The sequence below is a fragment of the Myodes glareolus genome, chromosome 3, assembly GCF_982192425.1.
Source record: "Myodes glareolus chromosome 3, mMyoGla1.1, whole genome shotgun sequence".
NCBI lineage: Eukaryota > Metazoa > Chordata > Mammalia > Rodentia > Cricetidae > Myodes > Myodes glareolus.
This window is the reverse complement of record NC_142028.1, coordinates 1,509,274-1,529,207: the sequence shown is the minus strand read 5'-3', so window position 1 is coordinate 1,529,207 and position 19,934 is coordinate 1,509,274. Positions and strand designations below refer to the sequence as shown.

The 19,934-nt window shown below is 33.6% G+C and overlaps 1 protein-coding gene and 1 pseudogene across 1 annotated transcript; one reads left to right on the top strand and one right to left on the bottom strand.

The window, feature by feature from the left end:
- Nucleotides 1–19,934, bottom strand: part of LOC148122468 (olfactory receptor 9G19-like) — a 224,441-nt pseudogene that overhangs the window by 146,671 nt on the left and 57,836 nt on the right.
- Nucleotides 5,296–13,019, top strand: LOC125399294 (olfactory receptor 10AG1-like). Its single transcript, XM_087903891.1, has 2 exons — nucleotides 5,296–6,243; nucleotides 12,999–13,019. The coding sequence occupies exons 1-2, from the start codon at nucleotides 5,395–5,397 to the stop codon at nucleotides 13,017–13,019; spliced, it is 870 nt and encodes a 289-aa protein (XP_087760017.1). The 5' UTR covers nucleotides 5,296–5,394.

Here is a 19,934-nt window from a genome sequence, read left to right as displayed (position 1 = left end):
ACTCATAAAATATATTTAAAAGGAAGATAGGTAATAAAGAGCACAGAAATTTAGCACACAGGATCGAATCCAGTCTTACTGATTCCAGACAAGAAGTGACACTGCTAGCAATCTAATCTTCTCTTCAGTACTAGAACATACTTCCCTGAAAATAAAATAACAAAATAATTCATAAGGTTAAAAAACATGTATTGGACACATTAAAGCAAAAACAAGTCTGAACAATGAAATCCAAACTGAAATAGCTCCCTGCATTCTAACACACAGCCATTATTACAGCTACATATTGACAAGAGAAAACTTATAGACTCATTGAAACTGAACTCTGTAATAAATTAAAAAAAAATCTGGTCTGTAAACTTTCCAGAATTTAATGAAAATAAATACAGTACACAACCAAAAATATAGGCCACATGATAATCGTTCAAACAAGAAAGTTCATAAAATGAACCATCATTATTAAATAGTTGAAGAGAATTCATACTAGCAATTTAATAGCACTTCTCAAAGCTTTAGAAGAAAAAGAAGAAACCACATCAAAATGAGTAGAGGGCAAGAGATAACAAAATTCAGAACTATGATCAATTAATAGAAAACAAAGTGAAGATTAAGAAAAATGAAATAAAGAGGTGGTTCTTTGATAAAATCAACAGTATCCACAAACCGTTATCCAAATTATCAAAAGACAAAGAGACAATGTTCAGATTAATAAAATCAGCAATGAAAATATATAGTAACAGATACCAACTAGTTCCAGAGAATCATAAGGACATGTTTTAAATATTTGTATTTCAGCAAATTAGATAATCTAAAAGAAATGGATAATTGTCTAAATACCACTTATTTAACTTAAGTCAAGATCAGGTATGCAATTTAAACAACAGAAAATAGGATAGTATACATCAGTGACCCTAAAATTTCCAATGGGGAACACCTCCAACAGATGAACACTTTTGTTTAGCAAAGTAGCTGAATACAATATTAACTCACAAAAATTAGTAGCTCTCCTATATATAATGACAAATGGACAGAGAGAAAAAGCAGTGAAATAATAATTTTCACAATAGCGTTAAGTAATATAAAAAAAGTATCTTGGGTAACTCTAACCAAGCAAGTGTAAGACTTTTATGATAAAACATCGAGTCTTTGAAGAAAGAAATTGAAGAAGATATCAGAAAATGAATGATCCCATATTCATGGGCAACAGGATAAATATAGTAAAAAGAAATTATTTTGCCCAATAAACATTGGGAAAAAATTTGGACAGAACTATGCCCATATTCCAAATATTGTCAAATATTTGTTTACACTTAAAGAGGTATATGCTATAGAGATTTGCATGGGTATGGATCTTAGTTTATTAATACAAAAATGTAATATCATTTTGTTATACTATGTATATATATTTCTGCTCTAGATTAAGGTATTGTGTTTTTGCAGTTCATTTAAAAATGTCATGGATTAGATAGTCCTCTATAATGATCAAGCTTGTAGTAATGTTAGTTAGGTTTTCGTTTTCTAGATATACAGAGATGTGTTTCAGATGGATAGACATTCTTCAAACCTTTCAAAGACTACAGAATATGGCATTTAAAATGTTTAAGAACTAGGGACTTTTCATGACAATGAGACTCATCTGCTTTTAGCAGCAGCAGTCTACTTCAAGAGAAGGTGGGCATCAAAGAGGCCCTTTATGAAGTTTGTTAGTCATTCAGACAAGAAACTGCTCTTGCATGAATGGCATGAAGAACTGGACATGCAGGACCCACAGAGAAGTGACTGATAAACTTGCTTAAAGGTGAGACCATCCTTTAGGATTCCTGCTTCATGAAAAAGTCTGCCAGACATTCTGTAAGATAGAGAAGAAAGTGACTGACAAACTGCCAATATAAGCAGAACTATCTTTAAAATTTTGTGTTTCATGGAAAAATCTGCTGGATTCTATCGGCCCATAGGCTGTATATGGATGCACCAATGGTACAGAAGAACTTTGGGTGTCTGTTCAGGCAGTGAGATATCTCTGTCATTTCTAAAGTCTTGGAAGTTACTTAGAATGTACTTCCTGTTTACTTAGGTAATGTATCCTTCTGGAGTCTTTGATGAAATTGAAGAATAGTTGTAATTATAGTTTTCCTTAGTTATAATAAAAGATAGAGTAGATATAAATATTGTAACTGTAATTCCTGCTTGATAACTGTTTTATGTAATTTTACTATGTTATAGTTAAAACCTTTTTTATTTATACAGAAAAGGGGAGGTGATGTGGGAGTCCCTTTTATATGTTGTGATTACCATTAATGAATAAAGAAACTGCTTTGGACCTACAGCTGGGGAGAACTAAGGTAGCCTGGGAAATAAAACTGAATGTTCTTAGAAAGAAGAACTGAGTCAGAGAGAAGCAATGTAGCCTTGCCAGAGATGGATGCCGGAACTTTATCTGTTAAGTCACAGCCATGTGGGTGATGCACAGATTAATAGATATGGGTCAAATTAATATGTAAGAGTTAGCCAATAAGAAGCTAGAGCTAATGGGCCAAGCAGTGATTTAATTAATACAGTTGCTGTGTGTTTATTTTGGGGTCTGGGAAGCCAGGAAAAGAATAAGCAGCCAAGCAGCCTTCTTCATCAGTCAAAGTTATTTTCTCCTGGGTACGAATAGTGGTACAAGAAGTTCGTAACTTTGTTTTAGAATTTGTGATATGGTCTTTGCTGTTAACTTTAATTGAAAAGTATTAATATGTTTGTTTTCAGAAATTTTTCTTAAAGAGGATACTGCATGGAAGTAACATAAAACAGAAAGCTCACATAATCATGAATATGAAAGCAAGAAAACACACAAGTGCACCATATAACTGTTATATTTGTTGATTTATATATTTATTTGGACTTGTAGTATCTGTTACTCATTACTACACATGTGAAAATAAATCTGGCTTATAATGTAACTGTTAAAAATAGTAGTAAATAAATAATATAAAGGGAGAATGTAAGGATGCACTTTTCCAAATACACTTTAGCAGAGATTAAGAAACAAACAACATATCTAATCATGAACGCTTTAGGAGGACATAGAATTGTGTGGGAGACTTCTCTTGTATGAAAGGGACTGGAAAGACTTGGAAGGGAGCGTATGTGAGTAGATATCATCAAAAATAATTGTGTTTATGTAGGATATTTTCAAATATATAAATAAAAATAATTGACATACAACAAAAACAAAAAAAGAGATGTAGCTTCTCTAGATTCATTATGGGTTTCCCTATATAGTCTAAATAGTGACAACGTTGGGCTTTTCAAGCATAAATGGGAACATACACATGTTTTTCTGCTTTTTTTCTCTCTCACACACACATAAGCAATCATGTTTATATGTGGGCACGATTGGTGTACACTTATACCCACAAACATCACACACAAACACACACATACACATACACACTCTATCACACATAAATAGACATAAGCTACATAGTATTCTTTCTCTCCTCTCTCTCTGTCTGTCTGTCAGTCCCTCCATCTTTCTCTCTCTAAAATGCACAAATACACACACACACACACACACACACACAGACAGACATACACACAACCCTGTGAATGGGCTAGACTAATGATGATGAATGGGGACAATAGGGATTTGTCTATGCAAAGAAAAATGTTGTGAAAAGCAAACCAGAGTTATTGCCTAATGAAAGGTTTTTTTTGAAGGTAAGCTGGTACTCAGGGAAAGCTTATCCCCAAGGCAAATGTCAGTATTCATATTTAAGAAGCATTGGTGTTCAAAGTAAGCAAACTACAACTTGAAAAATTGGTGTGACTTCCTGAAATAAAACTGTTTAAGAGGTTATAAATTTCCTGAAAGTACTTGGGCATTTCATGCAAACATCCAAAGGTAAGTTGCCATATTGTTGCTTGTTGATAACTTAAGGATAGTTATAAATTAATAATAGAGAAAAATAAATAGTTGTGTGCACCTTAGTTAAAATGCATGACTTATTTGTACTAATCACAGACTTTTCAGCTTTATTACTTATAATATCAATATATAATAGATGTTTCAAGTAATGAAAACTTATATCATAAATGGAAATTAGACAAATTTGAATACTTGTCCTAATGGATAGTAAAATAGAAGAGACTATTTGAACCCAAATTCACTAATCTCATAATCAAAAACTTTACTATATTGATCTGGGAACCATGAACTCTATGCAGTTATGTAAAGATAAAGAACAGTCTTGCTACTCAAAGAGTAAATAAACATGAAGAAAATGTAAATGGATCATCAAACAGTGCTGACTTCTTTGCATTAGATGATGGTAATATGACGTAACATAAGAATTTCTGCTTACTTTTGCTTTTAAGGCTCCTTTTCATGTTTGGTCACTTGAAGACCCCTAGCACATACTACATTTGCTCTTTTACAAAGCTCTGCCTTAAAAGGAAAATATTATAAAGTGAGAATAGAGAGTAGAAATTGTACTTGAAAGTAAGGAAACATTGTTAAATGAGATCCTTACAAAGAACCTGAGAAAGAATAGGATAATGCTATAAATGAAGAGTATTTGTTAAAGAGAATAGTTCTAATTATTTAAAATAAAATTCAAAGGAGGTATTCAGATAAAAGTATAATTTTACAAAATAATAAAACTGATAATAAAATAACACCAATAAAAACATACCTATTTTCCATCTTGATAACAAAAAATGAAAATGTTGACAGAGCAATGAGAGACAAATAGAACCAAGGATGCTTTATGAATCCTCAAGAAATTATATTATTTTACATTTACCTAAAATTACATGCAAAGTCTATATACAGTTATACATACATATGGATAGTCTTCATTAATTATTTTGTCAAACCTTTCTTTTCAAGCCCTATCTCTATTTTTCCTTGACCAGCACAGATTTAGGTAGGCTCTTTCTTTTAATTCAAATATGTATGTTTCCTAGTAATATATATGTGTATATATGTCATATCACTTGAGCAGACAATATCCCTCACAAAAGGCATATGCCTCACAAAGACATAAAATGTCTTTGAAGTGATAGTGGCCACTATTCAGTATCTTTGTCTCAGTTCAGTCAAATTTAATAAAGCAGAACAGATCTTATTATTTCAATTAAATTAGTTTTAACTATTTTATTTATTGGCTTTATAATTTTCAACTCTCATTTGAAACACTCTAAGCTAATGTAACAATTTAAGTTATGTATATTCTTGTTAGAAATTCAATTAAAATAACAGGTCAATGTAATGTCAGGTATGGATTAATTGCCTCCTATGATTTATTGTCTGCAGATGAACAGAAGTTTACAACAGAAAAGTCAAATACCTCTTCTCTGATCGAATTTGTCCTACTTGGGTTTTCTGATGTTCCCCATCTCCAGTGGATGCTTTTTGGGATATTTTTGCTCATGTATTTGACTATTCTGATGTGCAACAGCACTATAATGCTAATAACAAGAATTGACTCTGCCCTGCAGACCCCTATGTATTTTTTCCTAAGCAATTTTTCTTTTGTAGAAATCTGTTATGTAACAGTCACCATCCCGAGGATGCTCATGGATCTTTGTACTCTAAAAGGAAATATCTCTATATTCGCCTGTGCTACACAAATGTGTTTCATTCTTATGCTGGGAGGCACAGAGTGCCTCCTCCTGACAGCCATGGCCTATGACCGTTATGTGGCAATTTGCAACCCTCTGCACTATTCCCTGGTCATGAACCACAGGATCTGTACACAGCTGGTTGCTGCCTGCTGGATCAGTGTCATTCCAGTTGTGACTGGACAAACTTACCAGATATTCTCACTATCCTTTTGCGGGTCTAACAGAATTAATCATTTCATCTGTGACATCCCACCTGTCCTCAAACTTGCCTGCGGAGACACATTTGTGAATGAGATAGCAGTGTACATCGTTGCAATGGTGTTTGTCATGGTTCCCTTTTTGCTGATCCTTGTTTCCTATTGCAAAATTATCTTCAGCATTCTTAAATTGTCCTCATCTAAAGGAAGGGCCAAAGCATTCTCCACCTGCTCTTCTCACCTGATAGTTGTAGTCCTGTTCTATGGAACTGCTGGCATCACGTATTTACAACCCAAGCCAACCCAATCAGAAAGAATTGGAAAACTGTTGTCTCTTTTCTATACCATTTTGATCCCAACTCTGAATCCCATTATATACACTCTGAGGAACAAAGACATTATGATGGCTTTGAGAAAACTACTCAGTAAGTTAGTAGCATGAGACAAAGGCTTGCAAGTATATATGTATTCATTATTTATACTAACAGAAAAAATGTATTTTTATTCTGATGTTTTTTAATACTATTAAATTTTGTTAAACACCCTAATATTATCATGCAATCTTAATTTTATATGTTATTACATGGCTTCCATCTTTTCAGATTACAGATGGTCAGCAGCACATATCTGTTATCAACACCTTCTTTTATCATGTTAGCAAAATACTTTGCTCAGATTGCCTGAGCAGCTCTTCGGATGATTGTGATCTATGAGTAGAGACATTTGTCTTATTCTGACATGAATTTAGTTTGACGTTCATATGCTTTCTTCTTTGATTCTCTGTTTAGTTTTTCTTCCTTTTTTTGTACACTGACCGATTGAAAGTAGCTAATGTAGTAGGAGTGTAATAGGTCGAGCATGGGTGCAGGAGTAGCTCAACAGAAACTAATTCTCACTAATGACTTGTCTCTTATTTATAGATTTCAGGTGAGTGGGTCATTTTCTTTAGTCATTTATTCACCTATCACATGGTCACTTTCCAATAGATAATTCTGATCTGTGGCCACACAGAGGGCCTTGGTTGTACTGAGATACACATAAAAACAAAAGCCATGATTCTGAGAAAGGAAGAGATAGAGAGAAGACAGGATTGATAGGGCAGAGAGAAGAAGAGAGAGAGAGAGAGAGAAAGTATATAAAATTCATTATATACATAATCTGTATCTAGAATCATTATACACACAGTGTAACCTAAACTAACTGTATGCATGTATAAAATTGATGAGAAACGATGACAGAAAACAAGTGACAATGTGTTGAATCTTAATTACATCTTTTATATAAATTGAAGCAAGTCTCACTTCCTTCTTCTTTGTAACATTAGGAAAAGGTGTGGCTACTGATAGAACATTACTTTTGAAGCAATCTTGGCATTCTGTTTATTACAGTCATACCAACCATGTGCAGAAATAAGATGAAAAGTATGCAAATATGTTTAGAAAAAGATTAGCAGCAAAAATTCTATGGATTACTTAGAAAAACAGCTATTTACATTGAGGTAACTCTTATCAAAAAATTACAGATCAACATTCCTATTTCTGAAAGATGAAAATATGTTCTTTTTGAAAGTGTCAATATTTTCTTAAACTGTGAGGTTTTATTTATATATACAAATATCTTTAGGGTTTGGAGAGATGATTCAGTGGTTCAGTGTTGTTCTTGCAGAGGACACAGGAGGTCCTATTCTTGTCTCTGTAGACATCAGGTATGCACAAGGTACATAGACATAAAATTGAAAAGCACTCTATAAACATAGTTTTAAAATTAATGTATTTTTATTTAATGAATATATATAAATATCAAAATACTCATATATATATTAAGTATTGATGCATTGTTCATTAATATAATGAACTACTATTATACATATAAATGAATAGTATATTGAATTATATATATAAATATATTCTGAATATATTTATAACCTTGTCAATATATAAAATATATTGCTGACAATATAATAAAAGTCATATAAAATTTCTAGAATACACCACAAAAAGTAACACAATCAATTATAAATGAATACATTCATAATTCTTGAAAGAAATCTTAAGAATTTCAAGCACCTCGAATGCACAATTTACATCATTATATTTTAAAATAAAAGTGTGTCTCTTAATAATGTGTGAAACCTTCCCCCATAAAATCTCATAAACATGACAGCCTAAATATGAGCTGAATAAAAATGTTTCCAACAGGCATTCCAAAGTTGTTTATAAAAAGCCCATAGGGCCTTAAGCCTCACAAGTTTGTAGATAACTAAAGAGTGCTGAGAGCAAGATAACTAGTCATCATACAGAAGAAAACATCAACTGATTATCCAGTACCAGATGACCAATTCTGCAAGTATGTATGCTAGTAATACTATATAAACTCAGCTGTTATTTGTAGGAATGTCTCTCAATATGCATATATGTAGGTAACAACAGTTAATGAAAAAGAGGACAGAAATTTGATGGAGTACAAGAAAACTATATGGAAGACTAATAGAGAGAAATTGGAAGGGAGGAATATTCCAATTACATTAAAATATCCAAATAAATAAAATAAAAGTTACTTGACCCCATCAAAACAAACAAACCAAAACCAAGAACTATAGTAAACACAGAAAAATAAGGGAGATATGTAAAATAGCAATAACAATGTCTGAAACAAAGCATAAGAAATAATCTTAACAATTTACTTAAAAACAAATCCTCCAAACCTGTAATACGCTTAATTCTAGATTTGTTTGCTTGTTTTGTTTTGTTTGAGAGATAAGATCCCTCTATTTGGTAGCTCTGGTTGTCCTAAAACTTGCTCTATAGAACAAAATGATATAATGAAGTCTTCTCATTTGGGCTGATATTGCTCCCGCTAAGTATCAAAGGTCATCTATCAAAACTCCTAATATCAGATATCAGAATCCCTTTTTTAAGTTATTGCCCAGGGAAATCCAAGAGTGTCCCAAAATATATAGCTAATTACTGTTGTCCTTGATTATCTCAGAGAAGCAAAATGTAAGTCACTTTTCCTGAAGATATCATAGATTTAAAAAACTGAGCTTAGAATCTTCTGAGCAGGAAAGGATTTGATTGCTCCCTCATTGACTACCAGCTTTCATGGTACCAGAAGGTGCTTTGGAAGCTCCAAAATGAGAGAGGGTCCCAAGAGTTCAACACTATGATGTCTATAACATAAACAACCATCATGACTTGATACCCTTTAGGTGCAGTACTGGAGCGCATTCATTGACAGTAAACCTCAGCTCACTAAACAGACTTAACAGGAGGAATTCTGCTCACCAAGAGGAAAACCTATCTAAAACATTTGTCTTTATACCCACGGATAATTGTAGATTTCGAAGTTTATCAAGTAAGCACTTCTTTGAAACAGGAAAATTGCTAGAAGAAAACACAACTAATCAAAACACAGATTTGTGGAGACTAGTCCCAAGGGACACATCTACAAAACACCTAAATATAAAACACTCATGGAATATTGAGTAAAAGGTGGTAAAAAGATTGTAAAATCCAGATGATTAGAGAGTTTGCTGTAAGATTGTTTATCCTAGTCACACCAGAAGCCATATCCGTGGAGTCTCACAAACACCTCTTGTCCAAGCATGAGGTGAACAAGGATAACACCAAGGAACATGCTAAAGTGGACAGGGAAAAGCCCATTAGCTGTCACTATGACACTAGTAGCTGAGAAAAGCTTAGAGAGGAGAGGTGGCAATTTCCAGAAAAGAGCATACCAGTTTGTGTCAAGTGCCAAAGAGACAACACTAAAAACATGTACCAGTAACATTATACATACTGAGCAGCACATATTTATATATATTCCTGTATGTGTGTGTGCACATGCGCGTACACATGTGCACGCAACAGTAAACATATATACATATATGAATGCAATAAAAATTAGTGGTAAAGAGGCCATGGATTTGGAGCATCAAGAGTTTTAGAGTAGACTTTGGAGGGAAAGTAAGCAGTGTTAAAATTTTAATCTGAAAAATAAAATTAAAACTACAAAACGAAGAAATACAAAGTTCAAAATGTTATGACGCAGACATAGGATATGACTCGGTCAGCAGGTGTTTACTGTATAAGCATGGAAATTTTATTTTGTATCCTGGAGACCAGCTTCTTCAATTATGATACATTGACAAATGCTTGTTATTTTAAAGCTGAGGAGCTGGAGTCTGGAAGATTGCTGGACTTGCTAGCCCAGTAATATGTCTTAATTACTGTATTACAAGTATCAGTAGAAAGCCATGTCTCAAAAAGTGAGGGACCTCTGCTTACACCCAGGTGTAAATGTTCACCTGCACATACACCCAGAATCTGTGCATTCCAAATACACAAATATCACAAGGAAACATTTAAATTATGTAATCATAGATATATGATCAGAAGATAAAAATAAATGGAAGTGATTTTCTATGAAGGTTATGTTTATAAAAATATGAAAGGAAAGACTTTTAAAAGAAGCCAAAATGAAAGTGCCTATTTATATATATATCTGATTGTTTATAAATTCAAGCTGAATGTATATTGCTTGTATGCTTAGATTTTTATCAGATATTAACTAATAAACATTCCTGAGTTTTATTAGCATAATTCACAATGCTTGAAATTGGGTGAAGAAAAAAATATTATATATTAATTAAACATGTATAGTTAGTACACTTTAGAAAGACAACGGGGAAAAAATACTACAGGGTAAATGGTTGCTTTTACTATTATCAAAGACCACAAATGGAGAAAAAACAAAGAAAAGCCAAGAGATATAAATAGCATTTCAAAACTAAATTTATTCTTTTCTAATTTTGTTGTATTTTCAAACTCTAACATTTTATGAGTTGTCTGTAAGATCATATTAATAATGATTAGAAATAACATCATCACTTATTTAGCTAATGTAAATTAATTTTTTACTTGTTTTGCCATTGTTGCTTTATTATTTTCATTTTTATTCAAATGGTAGTAAACTCTAGAATTGAAAAAAAATATGTCTCATTCTTTTTTCTGACTATGACACAAATAGGTCTTTTTCCTCAATGTTGGACACAGAGTATGTCTTTTGACAGTGACAGCTGAATTCTGTATAGGAATTTGTAATGTTATTTAGCTGAAGAAGTCTTCCCTCAAATAAACCTCAGAATATCACATATCCTGAATCTATTAGAAAAGAAAATGGGTATACAGGCTTGAAATAACTGCTATGGGAAAAATTTTCTTTTTTTTTTCTTTTTTTTTCTTTTTGAAAGTAATTTTATTAAATTACAAGTTTCCATTTCCTCCCCTCCTCCCAACACCCTCCCACTCCCCCCACTCCCTCTCCTCCTCCCTCTCCATCCCTAAGAGCAGTCAGGGTTTCCTGCCCTGTGGGAAGTTCAAGTTCCTCCCCCCTCCCTCCAGGTCCAGGAAGGTGAGTGTCCAGACAGACTGGATCCGCAAAATCCAGTATATGCAGAGGAAACAAGTCCCAGTGCCATTGTCAATGGCTTTTCAGAAAGACTCCAGGCCAGCCACAATCAGAGAATCCGGCCACATTCAGAGAATCTGGTTGGATCGCGTCCTCGTTCAGTCTCAGTCCAACTGGCCTTGGTAAACTCTCATTAGATCCGTCCCCTTGTATCAGTGGGTGATCGCATCCCTCGCAGTCCTTATTTCCTTTTTCATTTTCTTCATCCTTCTGCTCCTCATTTGGACCTTGAGGGGCTCAGTCCGGTGCTCCAATGTGAGTCTCCGTCTGTATCGCCATCCATCGTCGGATGAAGGTTCTATGGTGATAAGCAAAATATTCATCAGTATGGTTATGCGCCTAGGCCTTTTCAGGCACCCTCTCTTCTGTCCAGAGAACAATCTGGGGATCTCTCCTTGGACCTGGGATCCCATTTATAATCAAGTCTCCTGTAGACCCTGAAAAGACTCCGTTAGTTGAAATATATTCTTCCCTGATCCCATATCCATCCTTCCTTCCTCCCCCCCAACCCAGTACACCGAGCTTTCCCCATTCCTCCCCTATTCCCTTCTCTCTAACACTCTCCCCCTCCAACAACCCTCCCCCCCATGCACCCGAGGTCACCTGGGACTCTTGTCTATTTCCAATCTCCAGAAGGATAGCTACATGATTTTCATCAGGTTCACCTTCTTATTTAGCTTCTCTAGGATCACGAATAATAGGCTCAAAGACCTTTAATTATGGCTAGAATCCACATATGAGTGAATACATACCATATTCCTCTTTTTCAGTCTGGCTTACCTCACTCAGTAAAGCGTTTTCTATTTCCATCCATTTGCATGCAAAATTCAAGATGTCATTGTTTTTTACCGCTGAGTAAAACTCTAATGTGTATATGTTCCACACCTTCTTTAACCATTCTTCTATTGAGGGGCACCTAGGTTGTTTCCAGGTTCTGGCTATTACAAATAGTGCTGCTATGAACATAGTGGAACAAATGCTTTTGTAGTATGATAGGGCATCTCTTGGGTATATTCCCAAGAGTGGAATTGCTGGGTCTTGAGGGAGGTTGACTCCCAGTTTCCTGAGAAACCGCCACACTGATTTCCACAGTGGCTGCACAAGTTTGTATTCCCACCAACAATGGATGAGTGTTCCCCTCATTCCACATCCTCTCCAGCATAGGCTATCATTGGTGTTTTTGAGTTTGGCTATTCTGACAGGTGTAAGATGATATCTCAAAGTTGTTTTGATTTGCATTTCCCTGATCGCTAAGGAGGTTGAGCATGACCTTAAGTGCCTTTTGGCCATTCGAAGTTCATCTGTTGTGAATTCTCTGTTCAGTTCAGTACCCCATTTTTTAATTGGATTAATTAAGGAAGTGAAAGACCTATTTGACAAGAACTTTAAGTCCTTTGAGAAAGAAATTGAGGAGGATACCAGAAAATGGAAAGACCTCCCCTGCTCTTGGATTGGGAGAATCAACATAGTAAAAATGGCAATTCTACCAAAAGCAATCTATAGATTCAATGCAATTCCCATCAAAATCCCATCAAACTTCTTTACAGACCTTGAGAGAACGATAATCAAGTTTATATGGAAAAACAAAAAAACCCAGGATAGGCAAAACAATCTTATACAATAAAGGAACTTCTGGAGGCATTACCATCCCTGACTTCAGACTCTATTACAGAGCAATAGTATTGAAAACAGCTTGGTATTGGCATAACAACAGAGAAGTCGACCTATGGAAGCGAATAGAAGACCCGGGCATTTACCCACAAACGTATGAACACTTGATATTTGAGAAGGGAGCTAAAGGTATACAATGGAAGAAGGAAAGCATCTTTAACAAATGGTGCTGGCATAACTGAGAAAAATTTTCTTAACAAGACACTAGTAGCACAGGTACTAGAACAACTAAGAACTGGTACAACTTGAAGCTGCAAGGCTTCAGTACTGCAAATAACCCCATCTTTCAGAAGTGGTGGCTAGAGAATAGGAGACAATTTTACCAAATACACATCCAGAAAGGCTAAGTATAGAAAGTTTTTATTAATAATTAAAAATACTACATTCAGAAAAACAATAGCCCAATTAAAAATGAGGTTCGGAACTATGCAGAAAGTTCTTAAAAGAAGAAATAAAAATATCTGAGAAATAAAGAAATCTTCAACTAATGATTTTTTTGCTGATTACACACACTGATTGTTAAGTCATATTGCTAAAGACAACATTTATATTATGGGACATCAAAAAGTTGAGCTGGTGCCTAAATGGAAGCTTCTTCATTCTGACTAACAGTCATAGTATGGAAAGACACACTATTAGAGGAGAAAGATAACCATCGTTGTATCTACAAAACCTCTGATCTGTAATGACCATCCTGTAAGTTATGATGATGCACTAGTGACTCAAATGTCAGAGTACAAACCACTCAAGGTTGGGTTTACAACTCATCCAATCAGATTGACCAGTGGTTGACACAGCTGGAGTAGATAAACCACACGCCTATGGGAAAACTGAATACCTTTTGATTCTGGTAATGGAACATAGAAATAAAGTGACCCCTTATGACATTCTGCTATACAAATCGACCAGTCCCTTGCTCACTTATCTTCTGAGAAGCTTCCTCTCACAGTAGATGCTAACTAGCACAGATAGTCACAAGTGGACAATGCACAGAGAATAAGAGACTAAGAAACACTCAGCCCTAAACTGACGTCTTCAGGAAATCCTTCCTTCCTGGATCAGAGAACTACACAGAAGAGGAAGGGAAAATATTTCAAGAGCTGAAGGGAGTGGATGACTCCACAGAAACTACACACACCAGGCAGAACAAGTCTGATGAAATATGAATTCACAGAGAGTATTGTATCACTTTCGGGTTCTCCACAGATTCAAGTCCCTGTGTTGAAAAGTGAGAAATATACACGAGTGCCTATCCCTAACAGGGAAGTTATCTGCAAATGATATACACTTGTAAAGAAAAACTTGGTTTTCTTTATGAAGACTTAGTGGGAATATTAGACATATTTTAGAATAGGTCCCTTGCCCATCAGTGAGATGTTCTACAGAAACAAAGTTAATGGTATTCTTTGTCTCATATTACTTTGTTTGGACAACTTTTTGTCTTATTGCTTATTCACTTCTGTATTATAATTTTATAAATTCTGTTCTGTGGTTCTCTCTCTTTCTCTCTCTAATGTGTTGTGTGAGAGAGAGAGGATACAGAATCTTTTATTTTTCCCCCTGTTGTATTCTATTGAGAGAAAGAAGGAGCTAAAAGGAGGAATTTGACAAAATGGGAGCATCTGAGAGGGAATGGAAGATCAAAATAATTGTCAGAATATAAAGTCGGAAAACTATGTAAGATGAAAAATACAATCATTGAAAAAATTGTTTGCATTTAGTTTTTATCTTTAAGAAGATAGTGAGTGAAACTGAAAGAGGAAAAGACTGAGATCCTTTAACAAATGTGGGCTGCACTTTTTCTTATGTAATAAATTATATGCTAATCAATAAAAGTAGCCTAGCATTGTTGCCAAACAGTGGTGCCCTGAAGTGGAGGAACAACACCTTTAATCCCAGCACTTGGGAGGCAGAGGAAAGTGAATCTCTGTGAATTCAGGGCCAGTACAGGCCGAGGTTACCTGGGACTCTTGTCTATTTCCTACCTCCTGGTGGATAGCTAAATAATCTTCATCAGGTTCATCTTCTTATTTAGCTTCTCTAGGATCACGAATAATAGGCTCAAAGACCTTTAATTATGGTTAGAATCCACTTATGAGTGAATACATACCGTGTTCCTCTTTTTGGGTCTGGCTTACCTCACTCAGTAAAGCGTTTTCTATTTCCATCCATTTGCATGCAAAATTCAAGATGTCATTGTTTTTTTACCGCTGAGTAAAACTCTAATGTGTATATGTTCCACACCTTTTTTAACCATTCTTCTATTGAGGGGCACCAGTCCATACTGCAAGAACTAGTCCCAGGACAGACTCCAAAGCTACAGAGAAATCTTGTCTCAAAACCAACAAACAAAAACAAACAAAAAAACCAAAAATATCCTGTCTCAAAAACAAACAAAAACAAAAAACAAAAAAAAGAAAGAAAATCTAAAAGAATATATGGATTTAAGAGTGTTACATGTAAATACCTGACAGGTCATTCTTATAAATATTAAAGACCTTGTAAATTAAAAAGAAACTTGATAAAAATGTTAATTAATTATTCCCAAAAGTTTTCTATTGATGTACATGGGAGTTCGATAATTTTGAGAGACAAGAGGTGCATATATGCAAAAACCAGAGTCATATGAAGGTAACTACAGAATGGTTCATATCAAGTTTACTGTATAGGAAAAGAGAAACGATACTGTGATATTAAACATATTCTTAGCTTAAAAACAACTCAAAGTACACATCTTTAGTTAGGTTCAGTTATATTAGTACAATATTCTCATGTAGAAGTCAAATAAGCCAAATAAACATTTTAGATTATTGTAAGCTCTGTATATGTTAAGATTTAAATGATTAATACAGGTAGGTATCTGTCCCAATGTTTATAGTATATTTTTTTCTTTTCTGTGATTAAATATACTAGTCGTTTTTGGACTTCCTTTTGATAAGTAAAATTCTATTACTGAGAAAGTGTAGCTTTGCAGCACAATTAATATAAACCCAAAGACAGAAATTGGGGTTCACCATGAAGATCAGAAAAGCAAAACAGACAGCTACTGGCTCTTATCTCCACCTCAGTCCGAAATGGTGATCTTAGATGACACCGTGGGTGAAATCTGTCTCCTCCCATCTCACATTCCTCTCTCATGCTAGAATTAAAGGCATGCACCATTACTGCCCGGTTTCTATGACAAACTAGTGGCTACAGGGATAAAGGTGTGAGTCACTACTGCGTGGTCTGTAAGGGTGACTAGTGGGGCTGTTTTACTCTCTTGTCTTCAGGCAAGCTCTATTTATTAAAATGCAAATGAAATGTCACTACTTAGCTCTGTACTTGAGACAGGAATTTTAATTTTTTTCTTATTTGTTAAAATTGACTTACAGTGTTTAATTTTTCCACACATAATTATTTTATTGTATAATTTATTTTGGATTTTATTTTGATTACTTAAAATTTAATTTTGATTGGTAATCCTATAAAAATAAAATATTAGATAATTTTGTAATTTTACAATATACATAATATTGTGCATAAGTTAATCTCAATTTTGTTATAGTATAAATTATTAATAAAAGGTAAATTCTTTCCTAAAAGATTAATCAATTGTCTAAATAATTTTGTTTTAAATGTACAAATTTTATAAATTTGTCTCACCAATTTGTTATATAATTTTCATTCATATTTCTTTGGTTTGGCAGTATTGTCTATTCTCTATCAACAGAAGATCTTTCGGTCCATTCCTTTGAGGACTTAGGAATCCCTTCTCATCAGCAACTAAAATATCTGTGGTTGGGATCTCACTGTCATCCTGAGTTCTGCCCCACGTGACCAGACATAAGGCCACACTTCTTGTTTCTCATTTAATTTCCATGACCATTTTAATATTTCTTCAACTTCTAATGAGCTTTACCAATGTTATTTTCTCTCATAGTACTATAGGCCTTATCTGAAATTATTTTCTAAGAATCACGAAATTTATTAAAAGTCGCTATTTAATGTATAATATGAAGCTGTCATATGTTAGAGACCTAAAACTACACTGAAGATGCTTTTGTAAATTATTTTTTATTTATTTATGTTCTTAAAGCATATTTTGACAATATTATTTTCCTCATTCATGAAGACTATTAAGATGCATAGTGTTAGAAGCAATTGTTACTCTCAGTCTTGAAGTTTGGAATACACTGATTTCTTTCTTCTTGGATTTTCCATTATGGAAGCTTAGCTTACTCCAGGCTTTCATTTCATCATAAATAAAGGTTATTCTGTTTGTTAAAAGCATAACACAGGTTATTCTGTGAATGCAGGACACAGAACACATTATAGTAGACAGACTGCAGAAAACTACATGCTCTCAGGCTCAGTCTACTATGAACCAAGGTTATACACAGTGTCTTCATAGTAGTGAACATCACAGCCAAAAGTTTTTTATTCAAGTTATGTAATTATTGTCAGCGTGCCACTGTCTCTCCCAGTGTTGCTCAGCAACGGTCTATGTCTAGAAAACAAGCCACACTGTGCCATAAGTTCCACTGGGGACCCAAATTACATGTTAAAATAGAGTAAACATTATCTAGTGAAATAAAACAGTCAAAGAAGGAAGTATTAAAGAGATTTACTGAGAGAATTTAGGTCTGAGCACCAAGATTTACTGTCAGAGATTTAGGAATGTGCACCTATTTCTGGTGGAAGACAGAGCTGCATTTGGTTGAAGAGAACCTTATGATATTCAGAAACAAAAGACCGTAACAGAAGATTACAAAGCTCTGATGATACAAGTGGTTTCATTTAAAATAAATTGGACATCTAAATCATGGTGATAAAAAATAAAAATTAATTTGCATTAAAAAGGTAAATATGACTTATATTACCCATTAGAGTTCAATATTAATGTATTCAAAATTTTCACTAAACTTAGTTTAGAAAACAAATTTATTTAATTGTTAATGTATGTTTTAGTAAGTAAATATAATTTGTACAGTAATTGTTACAGTAAACACAGGTGTTGAACCACTTTAAATTAAGGAAATATTCAGCTATGATAGTTTTGTGAAGCGCAGATAATTTTATAGAAAACTTCACATTGAAGGAGCACATTTTAACAATTTAAGAAGGAAGTGCAATATTCCTTAAATCAGTCTTATTCATATTTTAATCAGAGTCTTGGAGTTAAATAACACATGTAATATATTTGTAATACTAGTGAAATCCAAAAATAAGTTATTTTTGAAGAATCATGATGAATTCTTGGCAATAAATATTGTGTAATATAAAAGTAACGAGTGTATTTCAAGATCAATGTCATTACTTAAATTCATTACCGATAGTATAGTATTCATGCATAGCAAAACGCACTCTAAAAACTTTATGGAAATTCTGAACTTTGACGACCTGAGAATGCTCTTAAAAGTTCATTTAAGTCTTTGGATTTATTCAGACAAGAGAAACTTAAAGTAGAATTTCCCTGGCATTATTTTTATTACTCAAACATATTAGATATTAAACATTTACTTTTAAAAAAAGGATATTATTTGGGAATACCATAGTAAATAGATTTCTCCTCTTTATATGTTCATCTGTTCAAGAGCAGAAGATGCGTATGGACAGAATGTCATTTGAGTAACTATATTTAGTACAACACAATATTCAATTGAAGAGTGAGTAAATCTAGAAGTATTATATAGGAATGAATTGCATTATTTAATACCACTTGAAAACAGCATGTCGGAGAATTTTACTGCTCTTTTCCAACAATTGATTATTTTTTTCCTCTTGACAGTGAAAATTTACTTTAAATTGAATATTTTTTTATTTCTAAGCTGAAAGGCACCATAAGTATCAGACAGTGCAGAGTATACTATTTAATAAAAAAAAATAACTGAAATAGTAAAGTAGTCATGGCCTTTTCTTTGTTTGCCATTTAGGATTTGTGTGATAAATTTCACTATAACCATTGAAAAATTTTCAAAAATTTTCTTGTGTAAAGTCTTGATATTGTAGTCACACGAAAGAGAGGTTCAAGAAAGAAAATAAATGTGAAAATAGATTCATGGCTGCATCACCTTCAGAAAGATTTCAAATGTTTCTTTAAAATTTTGTCAGTGAAGGGAAATGACACTCATTACAAAAATGAATGTCAAGCAGATGGAGATTCAAAAAATATCATTGACTAAATTTTAATTAATCTACTTGGAGTAAATTCATCAGAACACATAGAATTAAGCATAGTATTTGAAAACAAATATTGACAGGATTTGTAGAAACCTGTGTACTTTTACTACCTCAAGATTTTTACCTATATTTATAGGTGTAATTCAGAAAATAATCCTAAGTAATTTTAGAATTGCTAGGTCAGTGAATAGCTTAACAAATTATGAACCAATACTACCACAATATATATCTTATACATTAGAAGAAAATGGAAAAACAATTCAACTACACCATACTTTGCAGGAATCAGTCCAATATTGAAGAATCACCTTGTGTCAATAAATGATACTTTATCTTACAATATTGAGCTCTCACTAATTAAAATGCTCAAAAAAGTATTGTGTCACAGAAATCGAAATGAGGAGTTTGAGATGAAACATAAGCCCAGTGAAGAAGGTTTACTATGAAGAAAGTCATAACACACTAGTAAAAGTTATATGTGCTCTAATTTTTCATCACTCTATTTCTTTAAAATGTGAAGTTAAACAGTGCTTATCCGGATAGCTGGTTTGTAGAGAACTTTGAAATTGTGATGGTGTACAGAGTCCTGAAAGCTCAACATGACAGACAATATCTTTGCTCCATATGAACACAGACTCTACCCGTGTCCTCTAGACATTGTGACCTGTCTGTCCTCCATTGCACTTCTATCAACATCCTGATAAGAAGTGTGTTTCTAAGAAGGATTAAATGATTAAAATCTTCTACAACCCCTACTTAATATAATTCAGAAAGGCATTTCTTTTAACTATGATATCTCAAATGTTTAAGTAATTATTGAAA